This window comes from Symphalangus syndactylus, chromosome 15 (genome assembly GCF_028878055.3).
Source record: "Symphalangus syndactylus isolate Jambi chromosome 15, NHGRI_mSymSyn1-v2.1_pri, whole genome shotgun sequence".
NCBI lineage: Eukaryota > Metazoa > Chordata > Mammalia > Primates > Hylobatidae > Symphalangus > Symphalangus syndactylus.
Window position 1 is genome coordinate 47,611,308 of NC_072437.2, and position 19,609 is coordinate 47,630,916.

The 19,609-nt window shown below is 39.1% G+C and overlaps 1 protein-coding gene across 11 annotated transcripts in view; it reads left to right on the plus strand.

Annotated features, from left to right (window-relative positions):
* KLF12 (KLF transcription factor 12) overlaps positions 1 to 19,609 on the plus strand; it is a 450,646-nt gene that overhangs the window by 306,662 nt on the left and 124,375 nt on the right. For all 11 annotated transcript variants that reach the window (XM_055245003.2, XM_055245008.2, XM_055245007.2 and 8 more), the window contains one exon: positions 16,063 to 16,198. In XM_055245003.2, coding sequence (XP_055100978.1) covers positions 16,063 to 16,198 — 136 coding nt within the window. The remainder of the gene's footprint in view (positions 1 to 16,062; positions 16,199 to 19,609) is intronic.

Consider the following 19,609-nt stretch of genomic DNA (forward strand, 5'->3'; position numbering starts at 1 on the left):
CCAATTTTTCAACCTTTTGCTTTACCCAGGAATTGTGCAGTGTATTTCTTTCCATTCACTTATTCATGTGATTAATACACATTCATGATTTAACCACATGCACAACATACAGTACCCACAATACACTCACAGTCAAATGGATAAAGCAGACAAAAAAGCCACAGTGAGACAAGCTCCGTAATCCAGTGAACCCAGGCCCACAGAGGTGGATTGCAAAGGAAGAGGGGCAGTACACTTGGTGGTGGTGTTGGGTGGCGGTGAGGTGTGGTTATCACTTCAGGAGAATGCTGTTTCTCAGAAGAAAGTATTAGTTACATTCTCTATGTAACAATGGAGGAAAGGAAGGGCAGTTTTTAAAAAATGCACAGTCTTGGAAATACAAAAGGGCATACTGTATCCTGGTAGATAGATTCGACAAGTAGATAGGCTGGTATTGTTCAAATGAAAAGTACTTAAAAGAAATGGAAATGAAGCTTAAGGGCAGTATTCATGTATGTAGTTATCACAGACCTTCTGGGCCAAGCTGACGATTTATTTACTGAACTCTACAGGGAAGCATAGGAAACTTGGGAGTAGATGGGATTTAACATGGTAACATTAAAATTTGGGGCATGAAGGGTTGAATGTATTGAAAATAGAGGGAAGGAGACTATTTCGGGAAGCCAGGTGAGAATTCCTGAGAGCCTGGGCATGGCGGTGTGAATGGAAATGTGATAGAATTTGTTGGCCAGTTGGACGTCAAGGATAAAGGAAAAGATGAATCTAGGATAATGCCCAGGTTCTTGTTCTGGCACAAGTAGAAAAGCTGACAAAAACATGAAAGAAAAGTTAAGAGACATTATATCTAAAAGACATATATCTAAAATGACATGTATCGGAATAGACAGAATGCAACATTCAGAGAGATGTCTTGTAATTTGGGAAAATTCAGGGAGTTTATGAATCTTAGATTTTAGACAAACTCAGTAAAAATCAACTCGCATCTAGATGTAGTGCAGTGAAATTGTCAAGCATGAATTCCCTAAAGAAAATCTTAAAAGCTTATCTGCAAAGGAATTTAAGAATGAAAACATTTTGGGCAACAACAGATGCCAGAAAGCAATGCAGTAGGCTCCTCAAAGGGCTGAAAGATCCTGAAATTCTGTACTGGGCTGAAATAAAATTCCATTAAGAGTGAAATTTTTTAAAAAAAGGATTCAGACATACATTGACTGAGTACTTACTGCCCCCACATATGAGTCTTATGCTGATAAGACTCATAAAGAATATGCTTTTGCAAACAGAAAACTCCAAAAGGAAAGGAGAGCTTAGAACTGTTTTGAAAAATATAGATAAATATATGCATGAAGATAACTTTTAATTAACTCTTGATAGTAAGACATGCACCAAAATTCTGGATGGGCCGGACACAGTGGCTCACACTTGTAATCTCAGCACTTTGGGATGCTGAAGCTGGCGGATCACTTTAGGTCAGGGGTTTGAGGCCAGCCTGGCCAACATGGTGGAACGCCGTCTCTAATGAAAATACAAAAATTAGTCAAGCGTGGTGATGGGCGCCTGTAATCCCAGCTCCTTGGGAGGCTGAGGCAGGAGAATCACTTGAACCCGGGAGGCAGGGGTGGCAGTGAGCCAAAATTGCGCCATTGCACTACATACAGGCTGGGTGACAGAGACTCTGTCTCAAAAAAATAAATAAATAAAAATAGAAATAAAAAATTCTGGACCAAATGATAAATGGGGAAGGTGGGAGTGTTCCTTCGATAGTTACAGCATGCTCAGTCTAGTATTTGGGAGGAAAATTGACAACATGGAATAATTTTAGACTTGGGAAAAATTTTCATATCTGGAAATATTAGGTCTTACAACAGTATGGGGAAATGTGGGTATTCACATACTAATGGGAGTGTAAATTGATTCAACAACTTTGGAGATCAATTTGGCAATATTTGGTAAAATGGATATGGGCACCCCATAATTCTCAGATGTATACTATGAAGAAAGTTGCAGCAGCATTTGTAATAGTGAATATTTTTAACAAGTTAATTTTTCATCACGAAAAGGATAGATAACTAATACTGCTCCATTTAGAAAATGGAATCTTTTACTATTAAATGAAAGAGTATTAATAAATTTCAAAAATACAATGTTAAATGAAAAAATCAAATAGAAATATCATATTGTTGGCCAGTTGCAGAGGCTCATGCCTGTAATCCTTGTGCTTTGGGAGGCCAAGGTGGGTGGGTCACTTAAGCCCAGAAGTTCAAGATCAGTCTGGGCAATGTGGTGAAACCCATTTGTACAAAAAATACAAAAGTTAACCAGGCATGATGGCCCACGCCTGTAGTCCCAGCTACTCTGGAGGCTGAGATGGGAGGATCACTTGAGCCTGGGAGGTCAAGTCTACAGTGAGCCGAGATCGTGCCACTGCACTGCAGCTTGGGTGACAGAGTGAGACCCTGTTTCAAAAAAAAAAAAAAAAATATATATATATATATATATATATATATATATATGTATATATGTGTGTGTGTGTGTATGTATGTAGATATGATATTGTTATATGCCATTTTAAAAAGAGCAAAACTGTATGTATTGTTCATGGACATATATGTAGTTAAGTGCCAAAAATATGAATAGGAAGGATATACACCACAATACTGTGGAAGAAGGAAACAAAATAGGAATTAAAAAAATACAAAGGAGCTTTCAGCTCTTTCTGTGATATTTAACTTAATGATCTAAAGGAAATACCACGAAATGTTTAGATATTTTGAATCTTTTGGGAAAATAAATAGCCATTTTATGTAAGCCTGGAATTTCTTAACTAAGAAATTACTTGACATGAAAGAAAATCTGTAAGTAACAAGTTTATAAGCGAGTTAATGAGGGAGCAAGTACTAGGCCCTATGTTAAATGGCTGTTTATATTTTCTTTTATATGAAGGATAGTTGGATGTGAGAAACAGTGGGAAGATATGATTTTCAAGATTTAGGGAGTTCTCCTTTCAGAAATGAGATAAATAAAAATGTTGAAGGGCCAGGTGTGGTGGCTCATGCCTGTAATACCAGCACTTTGGGAGGCCTAGGCGGGCAGATCACAAGGTCAGGAGATCTAGACAATCCTGGCTAACACAGTGAAACCCCCGTCTCTACTAAAGATACAAAAAAAATTAGCCAGGCATGGTGGCAGGCACCTGTAGTCCCAGCTACTCGGGAGGCTGAGGCAGGAGAATGGTGTGAACCCAGGAGGTGGAGCTTGCAGTGAGCCAAGATCGCGCCACTGCACTCCAGCCTGGGCAACAGAGCGAGACTCCATCTCAAAAAAAAAAAAATGTTGAATGATTGATTTGCCCCTGACATCTTATTTGATAGCTTAAATGTGGCAGGCACATAGAAAGCTTAGCTACTCTCTTATTAGCAGATGGGTTTGGTTGGGGTGTAATGAGACACCCTGACTCTCAGATCTCAGCTAACCTCAGGGACAGCAGGTGCTTAGAGTGGAGGTAACCTGGTATCTTTGGTCAAGGAAATCAAGGCCAGATGATGTTTAGAATACATATTATTAGAGCGGTATGAATTTCTGTTTTTTTTTTCAGTGGAAAATCTGTTTTCCTTATATTACAAAAGACAGTATCCAACCTTTCTATTTGTTAAACAACTACACACAGCAACCTCAAGCACCATGCAGTTTATCAGAAATTTGCCTGGCAAAGGCCAAGACCTCATCCTCTGTCATAGCTCTTATCTTCTTTAGAAAATGTCTCTTTTCACAAAACCAAAATGGGCTTTCTAAAGAAGGTAGTGTAAGCCTAGTTTAAAGTTGGGAAAGCAGAAAAGACTAGTGTGTACCTCCTATGCTCTCTTGGTGTTATAGTATATACTATAGCAGTATATCTCACTTGCTGCACCTGGCCTGTCTCGAGACAGAATTTTAACTTTGATCTTGTTCTTCAAGAGTCATTTCTGGAGATACCGCCACTGCCACCTCCCTAAACAAGCCAGAGCCTTGAGTTCCTGGGTTCAGGAAGGGGTCTGACCAAACAAACTCCAATGCAGTGGCCATATCTGAAGCCCAAGGAAGTCATACATTCTAGTTCGTGGAAACCTCACCAGCCTTCACAGAGACTAGCCAATTTATCATAACAGGGTCAGGAGAAGGGGGGCACTGTTACAAAATATGGAAATAACATCTCTTTAACAAACTCCAAAACACAGAGAATGCATATTTCTATTTTTTTTTTCGAGGTGGAGTTTTGCTCTCGTTGCCCAGACTTGAATGCAATGGTGCGATCTTAGTGCGCTGCAACCTCTGCCTCCTGGGTTCAAGCAATTCTCTTACTTCAGCCTCCCAAATAGCGGGGATTACAAGTGCGTGCCACCATGCCTGGCTAATTTTTTGTATTTTTAGTAGCGATGGGTTTTCACCATGTTGGCCAGGCTAGTCTCAAGTTCCTGACCTCAGATGATCCACCTGCCTCAGCCTCTCAAAGTGCTGGGATTATAGGTGTGAGTCACTGTGCCCAGCCTGAAATTAGAAATCTATATTTCTAATAGATTGATGCGAACTAACGGAATTGTTCTTTCTTATAAAAGCATACCAAACAGAATTAATGTGGAAAACACCTTCCATCCAATTTTACAGAGTAAATTTTTCTCTTTGGAGTTTGTATAAGATGAGGACATGAACAAATACATCCTTCAACCAAGATTGAAACACAGGAAAAAAAATACAGTAATACTGTTCTTTTGGCTCACAGATATTCCCAGTCATTTTTGAATAGTGACAGCATTCACCATAGGATGGGACAATCCTGAGGAATGCACTGGGGAAGTGAAGAGTCAGCACTTAATTTTGTTCTCAAAAAGAAAAATTATATTTCATGATTTTAGCAGAGAAGACCCTGACATTCACAGATATGACATCTAAGATATCTGCTTTCCAGTGTCCCAGAAGTCTGTTATATAGCACTTATATTTAAGTTCTAAGTTAGAATCCTATGCACTGGGGGTCAGTTTATGAGGGAGACTGCACAACTACGGGGCTCATCTCAATGGTGCTTTGTGTCCTCTGCCTGTGGCCCGCACAGTAACTTGTGAAGTGTGGGTGGAAATGTTCCTCTGTGTATACGTGTTTATCAATCGATCAAATGAGAAAGAAAACTTTCATAGGGTTTTTTTTAAAATGTGATGTGAAGAGATACACAAGAAATATGTAATTCTTGATGGAAACGTGTTCAGGGTGTAGGGACAAATGTGTCCATCCCTGAAGCCAGAGGAGAAGAGTTTTTAAGAAGAGGCCGGGCTAAGTGCGGTGGCTCACGCCTGTAACCCCAGCACTTTGGGAGTCCAAGGCGGGTGGATCACCTGAGGTCAGGAATTTGAGATCAGCCTTTCCAGTAAGATGAAACCCTGTCTCTACTAAAAATACTAAAAAATCCGGGCATAGTGGCATGCACCTGTAATCCCAGCTACTCGGGAGGCTGAGACAGGAGAATAGCTTGAACCCAGGAGGCAGAGGTTGCAGTGAGCCAAGATCGCACCATTGCACTCCAGCCTGGGCAATAAGAGCAAAACTGTCTCAAAAAAAAAAAGAAGAGGCCAGAACTACAAATGAAGAGAGATAACCAAATCTTGAAAGCTATAGAAAGGTCCAACAGCATGTATATAAATAATTCTCAATTTTGAGGATTTTTGATAGTCTTAGACCATATCTTCAAGAACGTCTACTCTGCTTCTAAAAGGAATTCAATCATGATTATGTATCAAGACTTATCTTTAACCTTGCAGGTTTAAATATATTCTAAAATGAGGCACGGAGAGCATACTAATTGGAGGGAGACAGCAACACTGATTCTCAATGTGGCGCAATAGTTCTGCATGCCTCTGCCCCACCCCTTGCTTTTTTAACTTTTCAACTTTGAAACTAGCAGAGAACCTTTCTGTGGTAAATCATTTACATGCCATCTAGCTGTATATAGCGTAGTTGATATAGAAGCAGACTTAAGTTCAAGGTGGATTTTTTGCTCTTTTTTTTAAGTATTTCTTATATTTAAAGTACCTAAGACTAGGGCTGTGATTTGGTGGTAGTTAAAATTATTACAACAGATTTTAATCTGCCTTGAAAGATTCCATTTTACTCAGTACACAAACTAGAAAACACATATAGGGGCAACAGACCAACTAAGGGAAATAAGAAAAGTGAATAAAATGGCCATGGATTAATGCCTAAAACCTTCTCTGTAAATTGCAGATGAAAATGAGTTTGGTGATCTCATTGTTCTCCATAGGTGTGTACCACAAAATCACTTTATTATTATTTTACATCTCTGCCTATAGTAGTTTCAGTTTTGAATAAATCAGTTTGGGCTGATTGGCTTGGTTTGGAGCAGTTATAATGAATGAACAAAAGGCAAAGGTTATGGGGAACAGTGGTGTGGTGATATCTCAAAGGGCTCCTAGAGTTCAGGGCTCTTGGCCAGCTCTAGAGTTAGTGGAAGCGCACACAGTGGAAAAGCCTACTTATTAATGGAAAATTTTATGAACTTTTAGAAATCACAAAAGCCTTTTATGCTCTAAGACATACTTTCAGGAAACAAGACAATTGTAAATCTCTATTCATTTGCTTTTTATAAACAAGAAAAGTAGTCTTAGTCATGATTCTTTAGAAAAATGAAACTCTAGTAGCTGTTGTGATTTCAAAAAAACATGAATTTTTAAGTTATATTTTATTATTTTTTAATAGAGATGGAGTCTCACTTTGTGATCCAGTCTGGTCTTGAATTCCTAGGCTCAAATGATCCTCTAGCCTGGGCCTCCCAAAGTGGTGGAATTACAGGCATGAGCCACCACACCCAGCCTAAACTGGGGTGAAGGATGAAATTCCTTCATTTTAGTTTCCAAGCAGTAATTCATGTGATAGAAATGAGAGGTGTTTGGTAGTGTTTAAAATGATTTCCTGAAAGGAAAGGAAAGCCCGTTAAATGGAATTTAGCTGAAAAGTGAATAAAACTTTTGAACGTTTTCATTCCCATGTCATCCCAAAGCAAAAATATAATCTAAGACTTCAGAGAATAATAGAAATTTAATGATGGCGACTTTTCTCTCACAAATGTTAATATTAGAATGTAAGCCAGAATGTAATTTTTTAAATGAAATGTGAGCTAGACACTTGCATCATTATATTGCAGAATCTCTCACCAGCTGGGAATTACTGTGATAATTTTCAGTAGAGATCTGCATTTGTTAGCATCATCTTCATCAGTAAACTTTACATTTTACTGTGTGCAAGGCAGTATAATTGACGTGGTCTCCCCTCAAGGAGTAAACAGGATAATTGGAGAAACAAAATAAGTATATGCCTAACTATAATTCAAAATGGAAAGTGCAAAAATGCCATGAAAATATATAAATACAAAGTGTGGGTATTCTTTAAAAAGGAGAGATGCATGTAGTTAGAGAATGAAAAGAAGGGTCATGAAGGTATTATTCTGTAGGAAGGGTCGATTGTGGTGGCAGAATTGTGAAGTGGAAGGAAATGGCCAGATAAAGCTGGATTCAGGGGCTTCGGGGGTAAGACTTATCATTGTTCCCAATGGAAAATGAGTTGTAGGATGTGGAGGGCTGCTGAACCATATTCGGTAGATGGTGGGAAAAAGTCAAGGATTTCTAAGTAAGGAATGTCTTAAGGAAAGCCCTGCATACATTCAGTTACCAGAGAAATGCTACATGGGACAATTTGTACAACAGGACTTTGAGGAAGTCGATGAGAAGCAGTGGGAGAAGAAAATAATCATTGAGTAAAAGGAAGAGCACTTAGCATCCGATTTAATGAGGGACACAAATGAAATGAATGAAAGTTTGGAACGTGGGTCACTGGGAAAAGGATCTCTCAGCTGAAACTCAGAAACCAGGAGAAAGAATAGGACTTGTGTTTGAAATGATTTTTGAAGAATACTAGTCAGTAGGATGCTGGAAATGAGACTGGTGTTTAGGGGAGAGGTCAAAGCTGAGAATGTTGATTTGGTATTCATCCCTTCTGAGATAGCAATTGAAATTGGGGAAATTATGGAATTCTGTGGAATTGCTGAGAAGCTCGCCAATAAAGAGGCAGATAGAAAAGAATAGGTAGCGAAACCTAGGGCAGCAACTAACACTTAGGGGTATGCAGAAAGGAGATGAAGAAGTTAGAAGGATAGATAACCAGAGGGAGACAAAGACCCAAGCAAATAATGTATTTCAGTCAGCAAATACTTTTGCTAAAGCCAGATAGTATTTTATAACCAGACCTACAGTTTCTGTGACAACAACTCAATCCGGTTGTCGCAGCACTAAAGATGCCAGATATGAAGTAAATGACCATGGCCAAGTAAAACTTTAATTACAGAGGCAGGTGGCAGGGCCCACAGGGCTTAGTTTGCCCATCCCTGAGGCCAAGGGAGAAGAAAGTTTTAAGAAGAAGCCAGAAATGGAAGTGAAAAGGAATAACCAACAGTCTTGAAAACTGTAGAGAGGTCCAACAGTGTTACAACTGAGAAGTCGACCTTGCACTAGGGAATTATAAGAACATTATGAGGTTATTTTTTAATGTAATGGTAGCAGAAGCCATTACACTGTCAAGTGCACAGACAAAAATTGGGGGAAAATGAGTAAATTGCATATTATATCTACACAGTACCAGCATCCCAAGATTTACATAACTGATTGAACTTTTAAATAGTCATCTGGGGTTATGGCCATCACAGTTGCTGCTCTGTAGAGGCATTAGCATTAGCAAAAGTAAAGGAAACAAGAAACAAGGCATTGTTGAAACATTAGTAAACAAAATAGGACCCTGGAGAGCTATTTCTAATCTTGGAGTTCACCATCCTTTGAGTCAAGCTTTATTTACTCATGAATGTTTCTCTCAGTATCTGTCTTGATGTGCTAGGAAAATAGTCTGTTTGAACAACTGATATTCTGAAATCAAATGAAGTCAGAGTATCACTGGTACAAATATATTAGGAAGGACGTGCTACATAGACCCTGATGTAACTAAGTACTGAGTTTTAACTGACTATGTGTGCAGCCAGCATGAGGTGACCAAGGAGAAAAAAAGCTAGTGGTGTTTTTAGAGAATGTTAATGTCATAGATGATTCCTATGTGTGTGGCTCCAGCTGAATCCCCCGCTATGCTCCAGGCAGAGATAGCCAGAGGGATCCTTATCAAATGGTAAAATTTTGTATCATGTCATCCTTCTGCTCAGTACCCTCCAATGGCTTCCGTTCTCACCCAGAGCAAAATTCAAAAGCCTATGTCACCCTCCAAGGCCCTCTGTACTCTGCATGCCCTCCTCTGCCTCCTCTCTCTGTCCTCATCCAGTTCCCTGTATTGGTTCCAGCCACAGCTTCCTTGCAGGTCCTCAGGCACATGAAAACATTCCTACTTTATCACCTGTGCACCTGTTATCTTCTCTGCCTGGAATGCCCCTCACCCCATAAACAAAACCCAAAAAACCTCACCTGCAAGCTTCTCTTACTCAATTCCTTCAAGTCCTTGCTCAAATATCTTCTTCTCCATGTAGCCTTTCCTGGCCACCATCTCAAAAATTGTCCACTGCCGCTATGCAACCCCATCTGCTTTCCCTGCTTCATTTTTCTATATGGCACTTACTATCTGACATAGTATATATTTTTCTTTTTTGTTGGTGATCTGTATCTCTGCAGCAGGAGAGCAGGAATTTTAATCTGTTCACTCTTGTTCACTCTTCTTTCTCCAGCAGGCAGAAGACTGCTTGCTACCTCGTAGGTGTTCAATAAATATCTGTTGACTAAATACATAAATGATGTAAATAAGTAGTAGTTTTATATATTATCCAATATGTGTTCTGCCTCTGTAATGGTATTTTCAGTTTAGGTACATGTGAAAAGAAAATGCCTAATTTGAATAGTCCAGGAGATGGTGAGAGATTTAGAAGTAGTGTTATAGAAGGGAATGAGTGAAGAAGCAGTAGATTTACTGTCAGGGTAAAATGGAATGATTATTGACTACTAAGAGCCAGGCCAGGACTAAATGTTTTGCATGTGTTATCTTCTTTACTCCTTAGAGCAGCAATAGCAGGAGAAGAAACTGAAGATTTCCGGTGCGAAATCATTGCCCAAGGTCAGATGCTGCAAATGACAGGGCCAGAAGTCATCATCCCATATTCCCTGAAGCCAGAGCCATGTTTTTATCCTAAAGAAGCTTCCTGACTCTCCTTTTTTGGAACAATTTCTGCATAGAATGTGTTGGAGGAGGATTCTTCTACCCACTGATACCATGAATTTTCCCAAACATACCTCCCCAAACATTCATTTTTCCCTTTGTTCCTGCACTCCCCCGCTGCCCTCCTTTCTAGAATAAAGCAGCAGCTCTCCTGGAAGCCGGGATTTCTCTAACTGGGACATGTTTCACCCTTGGCAGGGCGAACAATTAGGGCATCTGCAGGTAGCAGGGAGCCTGTCCGTAGCTAAAAGAGGGAAAAAAGAGGTCCATCAGCCCTGTGGCCCCTGCCTGGGCAGCCACCTCACACCTTCCATCTGTGTATGGCCCTCTCCTCTCCAGCCCTGGTGTGTGGAGGTGAAGGGATTCAGTATCTGCTTCTGGGATTCCTTCCTGTTAGGAAATGTTAGTCTGTAAGTTTTCGTATATGTTCTTAGATTGTTGTGTTATACACATTTAATATTGCAACCTATAGAAATAGAAGAATGTCCTTTTCCTTAAGAGTGGGTGCATAGGCAGATTTACTTCAACGGAAGTTAGAAGAGTGATTGGTCTTTAGATAGCAGGCAGGCTGGGGTGAGGGGAGGTGAGAATGAATTAGTGTCCCCTGCATCTTTGTCAGTCTACTGTTACATGAGGGGAGGAAACAAGCAAAGTTTAAATGTCTCATGTGAGTTGAAGAGAAAAAACATGAAATATACCTTTGGGTGACCATACACCAGTGAGAACTCACCCATATGAGCATCCTATGAAGTCTCAGCTAAGGAGAGGAGCTGAAAGAGTGTTCGGCCGGTGCAGTGGCTCACGCCTGTAATCCCAGCTACTTGGGAGGCCGAGGCAGGAGAATTACTTAAATCTGGGAGGCGGAGGTTGCAGTGAACCGAGATTGCGCCATTGCACTCCAGCTTAGGTGACAGAGTAAGACTCCATCTGAAAAAAAAATAAAACAAATAAATAAGTGTTGTTCATCATAACTAAATGGCCCCTTAGGGCCCAAGAAGAACCTTAGCTGCATGATACTGAAGGATCAAAGAAGATACTTCAAAAGCCAAAACACCTGTAAATACATTTGAATATTTTGAATTGAAAAGTAAATGATGTAGAACGCAGTAGGTAGCTTTTATGTCACTAAAACAAGGTTGGTTCTTGAGAGGAGAATAAAGAAGAATGTTGTTAAAAGTAAACAAATCTAATTTGCACATCTTAATTGGCTTTGATTCCAGAATCAGACAACAGTCTAGACCAAAAATGTTCAGAATGCTTCACCCTACTGCATATGCAGATTATATTTATACCCAGAGAAAAGGAGTTGACATGCAGAAAATGGAAGTGAGGTACAGAGACAGCTCAGTTGGTTAAAACGCAGCATATGCCTTAATTGAATCTGGTTTCAACAGTTGGCGTCTTTGATTGACCGAAACTCAGCTACTTGTTGCAAGAGGAGGTTACGGTCTGTTTCCACGTCAAGTTAGGTTACGGTTCACTATGTACAGAAGAAACTTTAGGCCAAACTTAAAACATGTATAGAGGCAGATTTAGGCCAAACTTAATTCAACTTAATATTGTTGTAGGCTGACTGTAATTGTAGTTCATCTCCATCATTGCTAGGAAATCTCTAGAAGAAGCTGGGAGAATAACCTGGTGCACTAACTTTTTATTGCTGCGCTACAACTCACCCTAAAATTTAGTGGAATAAAATGGCAAGTCTTGTCTTTTTCTTTCTTTCTTTCTTTCTGTCTGTCTGTCTGTCTGTCTTTCTTTCGTTTTTTGTTTTGCTTTTTTTTTTTTTTTGAAACAGGATCTCACTCTGTTGCTCAGGCCTGGAGTGCAGTGGTGCGATCATAGCTCACTGCAGCCTTAACCTCCTGGGCTCAAATGATCCTCCCACCTCAGCCTCCCAAGTAGCTGGGACTACAGGCGTATGCCACCACACTCTGCTGATTTTTTAAATTTCTTGTAGAGGTGGGGTCTAACTATGTTGTCTGGGCTGGTCTCAAACTCCTGGGCTCAAGCAGTGCTCCTGCCTCAGCCTCCTAAGGTGCTGGGATGACAGTGGTGTGAGCCACTGCACCCAGCGTAAAACAGCAGGTCTTTTATTTGCTCAAATTCTGTAAGTCAAAAATGTGGCATGGGTTTAGCCAAGAGGTTTTCAAGCAGGTCTCCCCTGGGGTCACTCATGGTGTCGTCATCTGGCGACTGTAATGGAACTGGTGAGTCTAAAATGGCTCACTGACATGGCTCACAGTGGGACTGGCCGCCTGCTGAGCAGCATGTCTCCTATAGGCTCTCCTGGGCTTCTTCACAAGGTGACTAGGTTCTAAAAAGAGCAAGAGAAAAGGGGAAACCCAAGGTGCAAGTGCTTTTCAAGCCTCTACTTGTGTCACATTTGCTAATGTCCCATTGGTCACTTCAAGTCTTAGAGCCAAGCCCAGAGTCATTGCTGAGAAGTGACCACATCAGGGCATGGATACAGACAGACATGATTTATTGGAGGGATCATTATAGTAACAATTTACCATAGGAGAGTATTTGAAAATCAGAGTAAATCAGTTCAACTTCAGGTGTTGGGTTCTGAAATTTTCTCCCCAGGATTTTGACACATGGAGTGAAACTCACGTAGGATTCCAGAACACCTCCAACTCCGAGGAATGACACCTCTACCAGCAGTGAGCTGGGTTACCCAAAACTGTCTGATCCCTTTTTCATTAAAGAGCAATAAAATCTTAAGTGTAAATTTTTTTCATGTGTTTATAGATCGTCTCCTGTTCTCTTACTTACAGAGGTTGGTATTTTTTTGTTTCTGGTGTCCAGATAACTTTCTTTGGTCTTTAAATGGGCATGCCAGAGAATCAGTCCTTCCTAAATAGGCTGAGATGCTCAAAGACGGATGGAGGTTAACTAGGGTTGATGTCCCTATTCTACATTTAATAAAAATAGAGTGGAATTATGCAAGTATGTAGATAAGCTAATCATCTGACCTAATCAGCAATGCAGATTTTGAAAAGCCTTTCTAATTACTTCCTCAGCTTGGCTGAAGGTATGGGTAAAAAGAGTTTTGCAGCATGATGGTAGCAGATGTATTTCATAATATTTATTGAAAATATTGGAAAGAAATCCTCAATTATGCTCCTGAAAAGTACATCAAAAAGATATCATATTTAACATATTTTAAACTTTCATTAAGATACAAGCATAACATAATTAGATGATTGTGTAACAACTCTCACACAAGGTTTTGGAATCTTTCATACAATTAGACTTTAACTTTCAGAGCCAGATTGCTCATGGTTAACTGCCTCTATCTTCCTTGAGTTGTATTACTTACTATAAGAGCTCTAGTTGTCTTGGACAAAATGGTACTATCAGAATATTTTCTTTTTTCTTGGCTGTTTGCAAATTTGGTATCTTGGCAAAGGCATCGTAGTGCATGATGTTTCAACAACTTTAAATGTTAAATTGTTGACATTTACAGGTGTATGCAACACCACACAATATGTGATTTGGAAGCTTAGATAGATCTGATATTCATTTTCTTGGCTGGCTTTGAATAGTTGTGAATGGCTGTTAAATGAATCATTCTAGAACAGGATTGCCCCAAAAGAAGCTATCTATGAATTCCTAGCTGAATTCATATTATTACACAAAGTCATTCCTGGATCCTGCGTTCCTTTAGTGTTGGTTGTTCATCTTGACATTCCATTCTGTGAGCTGCTCATTATCTTTCCAGTATATTCCTTTTAATATAAGTTAGCCTGAGCCAATTTCTGTTGCCTACAGCAAAAATAAATCTTAAATGATATGGTTCCTTCAAGTGCCCTTCGAGTGACTGAGTAGTTAAGCTCTCTGTTACCAGGTGGTGATGGAACTGGTTGCTTTGCCCCACAGTTTCTCCAACATCCCTCTTCTAGTGGATCTCCTCCAGAGATCAGATGGAAAACAAGCAGTCTTTTTGTCTCATAGCTGGTGGTACAAAGAAAATATTCAAAAGCTTTTAATGAATATTATTGCCTAATTCCTAACATTTGGGGAGGTACAGAGTCACATGACAGTGAATTTTTTTTTTTTTTAAGACAAGGCCAGAAAATATGGATATTCTGGTGTGTGACAATTTCCTTGTTAGCAATGTTGAAATGAGAGCATAGTTGCATAGGAACTGAAAGTCATAAACTGTGACACCTTTTTATGTCCAGGCTCTTAAATCCCTAGATCAGTTCCTCAACCTGGGTACTTCTGCCATTTTGGACTGGTTCAGTCTTTGCTGTGGGAGGCTGACTGTCCTGTGCATGGTGGAATGTCTACAATATCCTTAGCCTCTGCCCACTAGATGCCAGTAGCACCCTCCCTGTCCCCCACCCCAAGTTGTGACAAGCAGTGATGTCTCTGGATGTTGCCAGGTGTCTCTTGGGAGGCAAATTTTCCCTTGGTTGAGGACCACTACTTTATATTATTTGAATTATCTTCTTTTAAATTTAGTATTTACCAAACACTTCCATTGTGCAAAGCACATTTTGGTGTATTTATATTTAAAGGCAGGATGTGTGTCAAATACACGGGTGCACAGGAGGTTCACTAGATGTAAATTCTTTCCTAACCAAGTGTAGTTAGAAATGTGATGAAATATGTTGAAACCGTCTAGGTATAGTTTTTCTAGCCAGACTATAAACATTAGACACAATCATCCGAAGTTGCCATTTCGTGGGTAAAAATGGTGCATTCTCAGCAATTCCACTTGGTTCAATGTAATGTATGATACACAGTAACCAAAAAAAGTGATTTGAGACCAAAAAAATGAAATTATGAAATGTACCCAAATGTCATTATGACCATGATTTCACCTGCATTTTGCCTTCCCCTGCAAGCAGTGCTGGTTTTAGAAATCTTAGGCAGCCATACAATTTAACAGTGTGGGTGTGTACCTCACGTGGTACTTTTCGTTGAAAAGATATGCCTAGTTTGTGCTTGAAGCGAGGGCTGATAGAAATTCTGGGCAGTGGTTGCTAAATCTGTTTGTAGGGAGAAGGAGATGGAAATGAAATGTAATTTTTAAAAATATGTGTTAACATATGTTGACAGTAACCCTCTCATTTGAAAGGATCTGATAGTCTTGGTCAACAGGGGTCAGAACATTGTGCCGTTTCCTGCTTTGGCAGATTCACAGTTGGAGAAGAATCATATCTGGAAAAATAAAATCAGGATAGAGTTCAAGAGCACTGTTAGCACATATAAACAAGATTTCTAAAATGCTACCACTTCTGCCATTTTTATGCCTTCAAATCCCACCTTATAGTAGTAATGAACTTGGAAACAGTGATTCACTGAAGTAAGAAAAATACGTATACTTTCTTTTCATCACGCAAACCCTGTTCTTCTTTTAACTTATTATGAGAGCTATAAGCAAATAATATCTCCTTTCCGCATGCTGTCTACCTTCCAGGGAGAGTGCTAATGAGCAGTGAAATGGCCAGAGCTCTGGCAGCGGAAACGAGGAGGAGAAACCAGAGGGTTGAACAGTAGCTCAGGAGCTACGTAATCAGCTTTTGACCACTCAGGAGTTGGTAATATTGTGGATTTTATAGTTTCTATTCTATAATCATACCCTGAAACTCTTGAGAGCTGGTGTAGGTTTTGTAAATCCAGTGAAGGGAAAAAGGATCAGTAAGTACTCAGAACATAAAACGTGGAGCTTTCACTAATTCCTGTGATGTCTAGAGAATTCCGTTTGCATGATATGCACAGAAGAGAAGTTCCATACTTGATGTTGGTCCAGGACAAGGTTAACTTTCTGCGCACTGATTTTAATTCATTATATATGCCTTTTCTCCCCAGCACAAATGGACCCCCGAGGCCTATCTCCCAGACAAAGTAAAAGTGACAGTGATGATGATGACCTGCCAAATGTGACCTTAGATAGCGTTAATGAAACTGGATCTACGGCCCTTTCCATAGCCAGAGCAGTACAAGAGTAAGTATCACATTCACAGGATGAAATAAGAATTGCCAAGGTGTTCAATGGATAATGGAAACTGCAGCATCTCCTGTCCCCCAGCCATGTCATTCTAGCTGTGAACTGGCACGAATGTCAGCAACTTTTCATTCAGCTGAATGCTCTTTGGGAGATTAGGGCAGAGAATGGAGTGTTTTAAAGAGTTGGAAATTCATGCTTTGATGAGATATAAGACCTCTGCACATCTTTTCTAATACCTCCTGCACCCTTCTCCTGAACTCTGCAAAAAAAAAAAAAAAAAAAAAAAAAAATTGTTCTTTTTGAATGTCACTATTTGATTATCATCATCATTATTATTACACAAAGTCAAGGGAAATATGGCAAAGTATTGTTATCTTGTTTTGATAGGAAATTACAAAATAGCTTTTTAGAAGATTTAAATTTGGAAGGTAATATGTTCATCCTTTGAAAAGTAGGACTCGTGTGATTTTTAAATGAATCTTTTCTCTCTCCTTTTACCTGGACCATAGGGTTAGATTTCAGCCCTCGTTTATTGAAAATAGCTGCTTTTCTATCAGTCAACTTTGTACCTAGAATTGAACCTAAACGATTGAAAAAAAAAATCCGTGTATGTTTTTTTCATAGAATAATTTTTTTCAGCTTTATTGAGGTCTAATTGACACATTAAACTTCATGTATTTGAAGTATATGTGTTGATTTAACATACATGTACATAGTGAAATGTTTACCACAATTAAGTTAATTAATACGTTCATCACCTTACATAGTTGTCTTTTTTTGTGTGAGAATGCGTAAGTTCTGCACTCTTAGAAAATTTCAAGTATACACTACAGTATTATTAACTGTAGTCACCATGCTGTATATTAGGTCCTCAGAATTTCTTCTTCTTCTGTCTGCAAATTTGTACCCTTTGACAAGTATCTCCTCTTTTCTCTGACACCCTAGCCTCTGGCAGCCACCATTCCTCTCTGTTCCTATGAATTCAACTTCTTAAAATATCTTCCACATATCAGTAGTGTCATACAATATGTGTCTTCTAGAGTAATTTTTAATGACATAATCTTGAAGATGAGGAGGGTTTAAATAGCCACTGTTATTGCTGACATACTTGTTAATGAACAGTTCACTCAAAATTATCTTAGTTACCTTTACCTCTGTTATATCAATTTATTTTCCCCAAATGTTGATTAAATACCTACTTTGTTTTATTCATTAGGCTTTGAAATTAAAAAACAAAGAAAAGAGAGCCTTGGTATTGCATTTCAGAATTCACAGCATAAGTGTATGTCTGTGAGTATATAAAATGAATAATATATCTATGTTATAGAGATAATACGTATTATATGTTGATATTGTATATGAATATACATATAATACATCACAGAAAAGATATAGTGGATCTAAAATGAAATGTGGAGTCAGATCTGGATACAAATTTCTATGCAAGCTTTTAATAGCTCTGTGACTTCTGGCAAGTTATTTAATCACTCTGAGATGAGAAGAAAATCAAAATAGTTACCTGACAGGACTATTGAGAAGGCTTTGATATAGCTACGAGGTATGAAAAGTAAGTCACAAAGTTTTGGCATATAGAAAGCTTCAGTTATTGGTGGAATTAGTATTATAGTAGTAATTAGTAATAGTACTAGTAGTAATAGTACTAGTGCAGTAGTTTAAGTTTATAACCACGAGGAAATATAAATACAGCAAGTGTCATTATTCTGATTTTATAAGTGGAGATACTGAGGATCAGAGGTTAATGACTTTTCCAGTCACATAATAAATGGTAACAAGACAAAGTTTAGAACTTTCAGCTCCAAAAACGTCTTTTTCTAGAGTGCCTATAAATCTGTTATCAGTAGTAGTATTCTGCTTGAGCACTTATAAAAACATTGTTTGCACACCTGTAATCCTAGCACTTTGGGAGACCAAAGTGGGCAGATCATGATTGTCAGGAGTTCAAGGCCAGCCTGGCCAACATAGTGAAACCCCATCTCCACTAAAAATACAAAAATTAGCTGGGCATGGTGGTGGGCACCTATAATCCCAGCTACTCGGGAGGCTGAGGCAGGAGAATCGCTTGAACCCGGGAGGTAGAGGTTGCAGTGAGCCGAGATCACATCACTGTACTCCAGCCTGGGCAACAGAGTGAGACTCCTAAAAAAAAAAAAAAAGAAAAGAAAGAAAAATAAAAAAGAAAACATTGTTTATCTCTTACTTGTTTTTTTCAAATAACTTAGTTTCTCCAAGCAAATGTTAACTTCAGCCAGCATAGACATTGAATCCAAGAGATTGCTAAAATCTTCCTAATCCCTGACTCACCATGGTCAGCACAGTGATTCTGATTTTGTGTGAGCTAAATCCTAAAATTGAGGAGTTTGTGTTCTCATCCATATATTTAGACTAAATGATGTTAAGTTTCAATTCTGAGATGAATACATTTCATAGACATTTTAATCACATTGTTTTCCTGCATCATTCTAATGTGTATTTAATTTGTGTGAGAGAGTGTGTGTGTGTGTGTGTGTGTGTGTGTGTCTGTCTGTCTTTATAAATATATGTATTTCTTTTAAATTAAACTTTAAAGTTTGGAACTGTGGTGACTAAAATCTAAAGTATGCTTACAGCCGGGCATGGTGGCTCACACCTGTAATCCCAGCACTCTGGGAGGCTGAGGGGGGTGGATCAAAAGGTCAGGAGATCAAGACCATCCTGGCCTAAATAAATAAATAAATAAAATTAAAAAGTATGCTTACACCGTTTGGGGCTTATATAACAAATAATTATATTGACTTCTTAAACATAACCATTTTTGTGCTTTTAATATGTGCATATTATATGTTAGTATATTTTAATATGTAACTATTTAATAGAAACCTCAGGAACTAGAGCTTAATTTTCAACATAACCTTTCTGATTTGCTTTTTTTTTTTTTTTGAGATGGCGTCTTGCTCTGTCACTCATGCTGGAGTGCAGTGGCACCATCTCAGATCACTACAACCTCTGCTTCCCAGGTTCAAGTGATTCTCCTGCCTCAGCCTCCCTAGTAGGTAGGATTAAAGGTGCCTGCCACCATGCCCAGCTAATTTTTGTATTTTTTGTAGAGACAGAGTTTCACCATGTTGGCCAGTTGGTCTCGAACTCCTCACCTTAAGTGATCCGCCCGCCTCGGCCTCCCAAAGTGCTGAGATTACAGGTGTGAGCCACCGTGCCCAGCCTACACATTTTCAAGTCACAGGATTTTATGTAACAGTGCAAATGCCTGTCTTTATTATTACTACAAAAGTTGCATGTGTATCATGGGAGATGCCAGATTCATTATACATGTCAGTGTTTTCATTAAACAATTTAGTAAAGAATACACTGAGCTAACAACTGGGAAGCCCTAGAATGCCAGGACCCATCAAT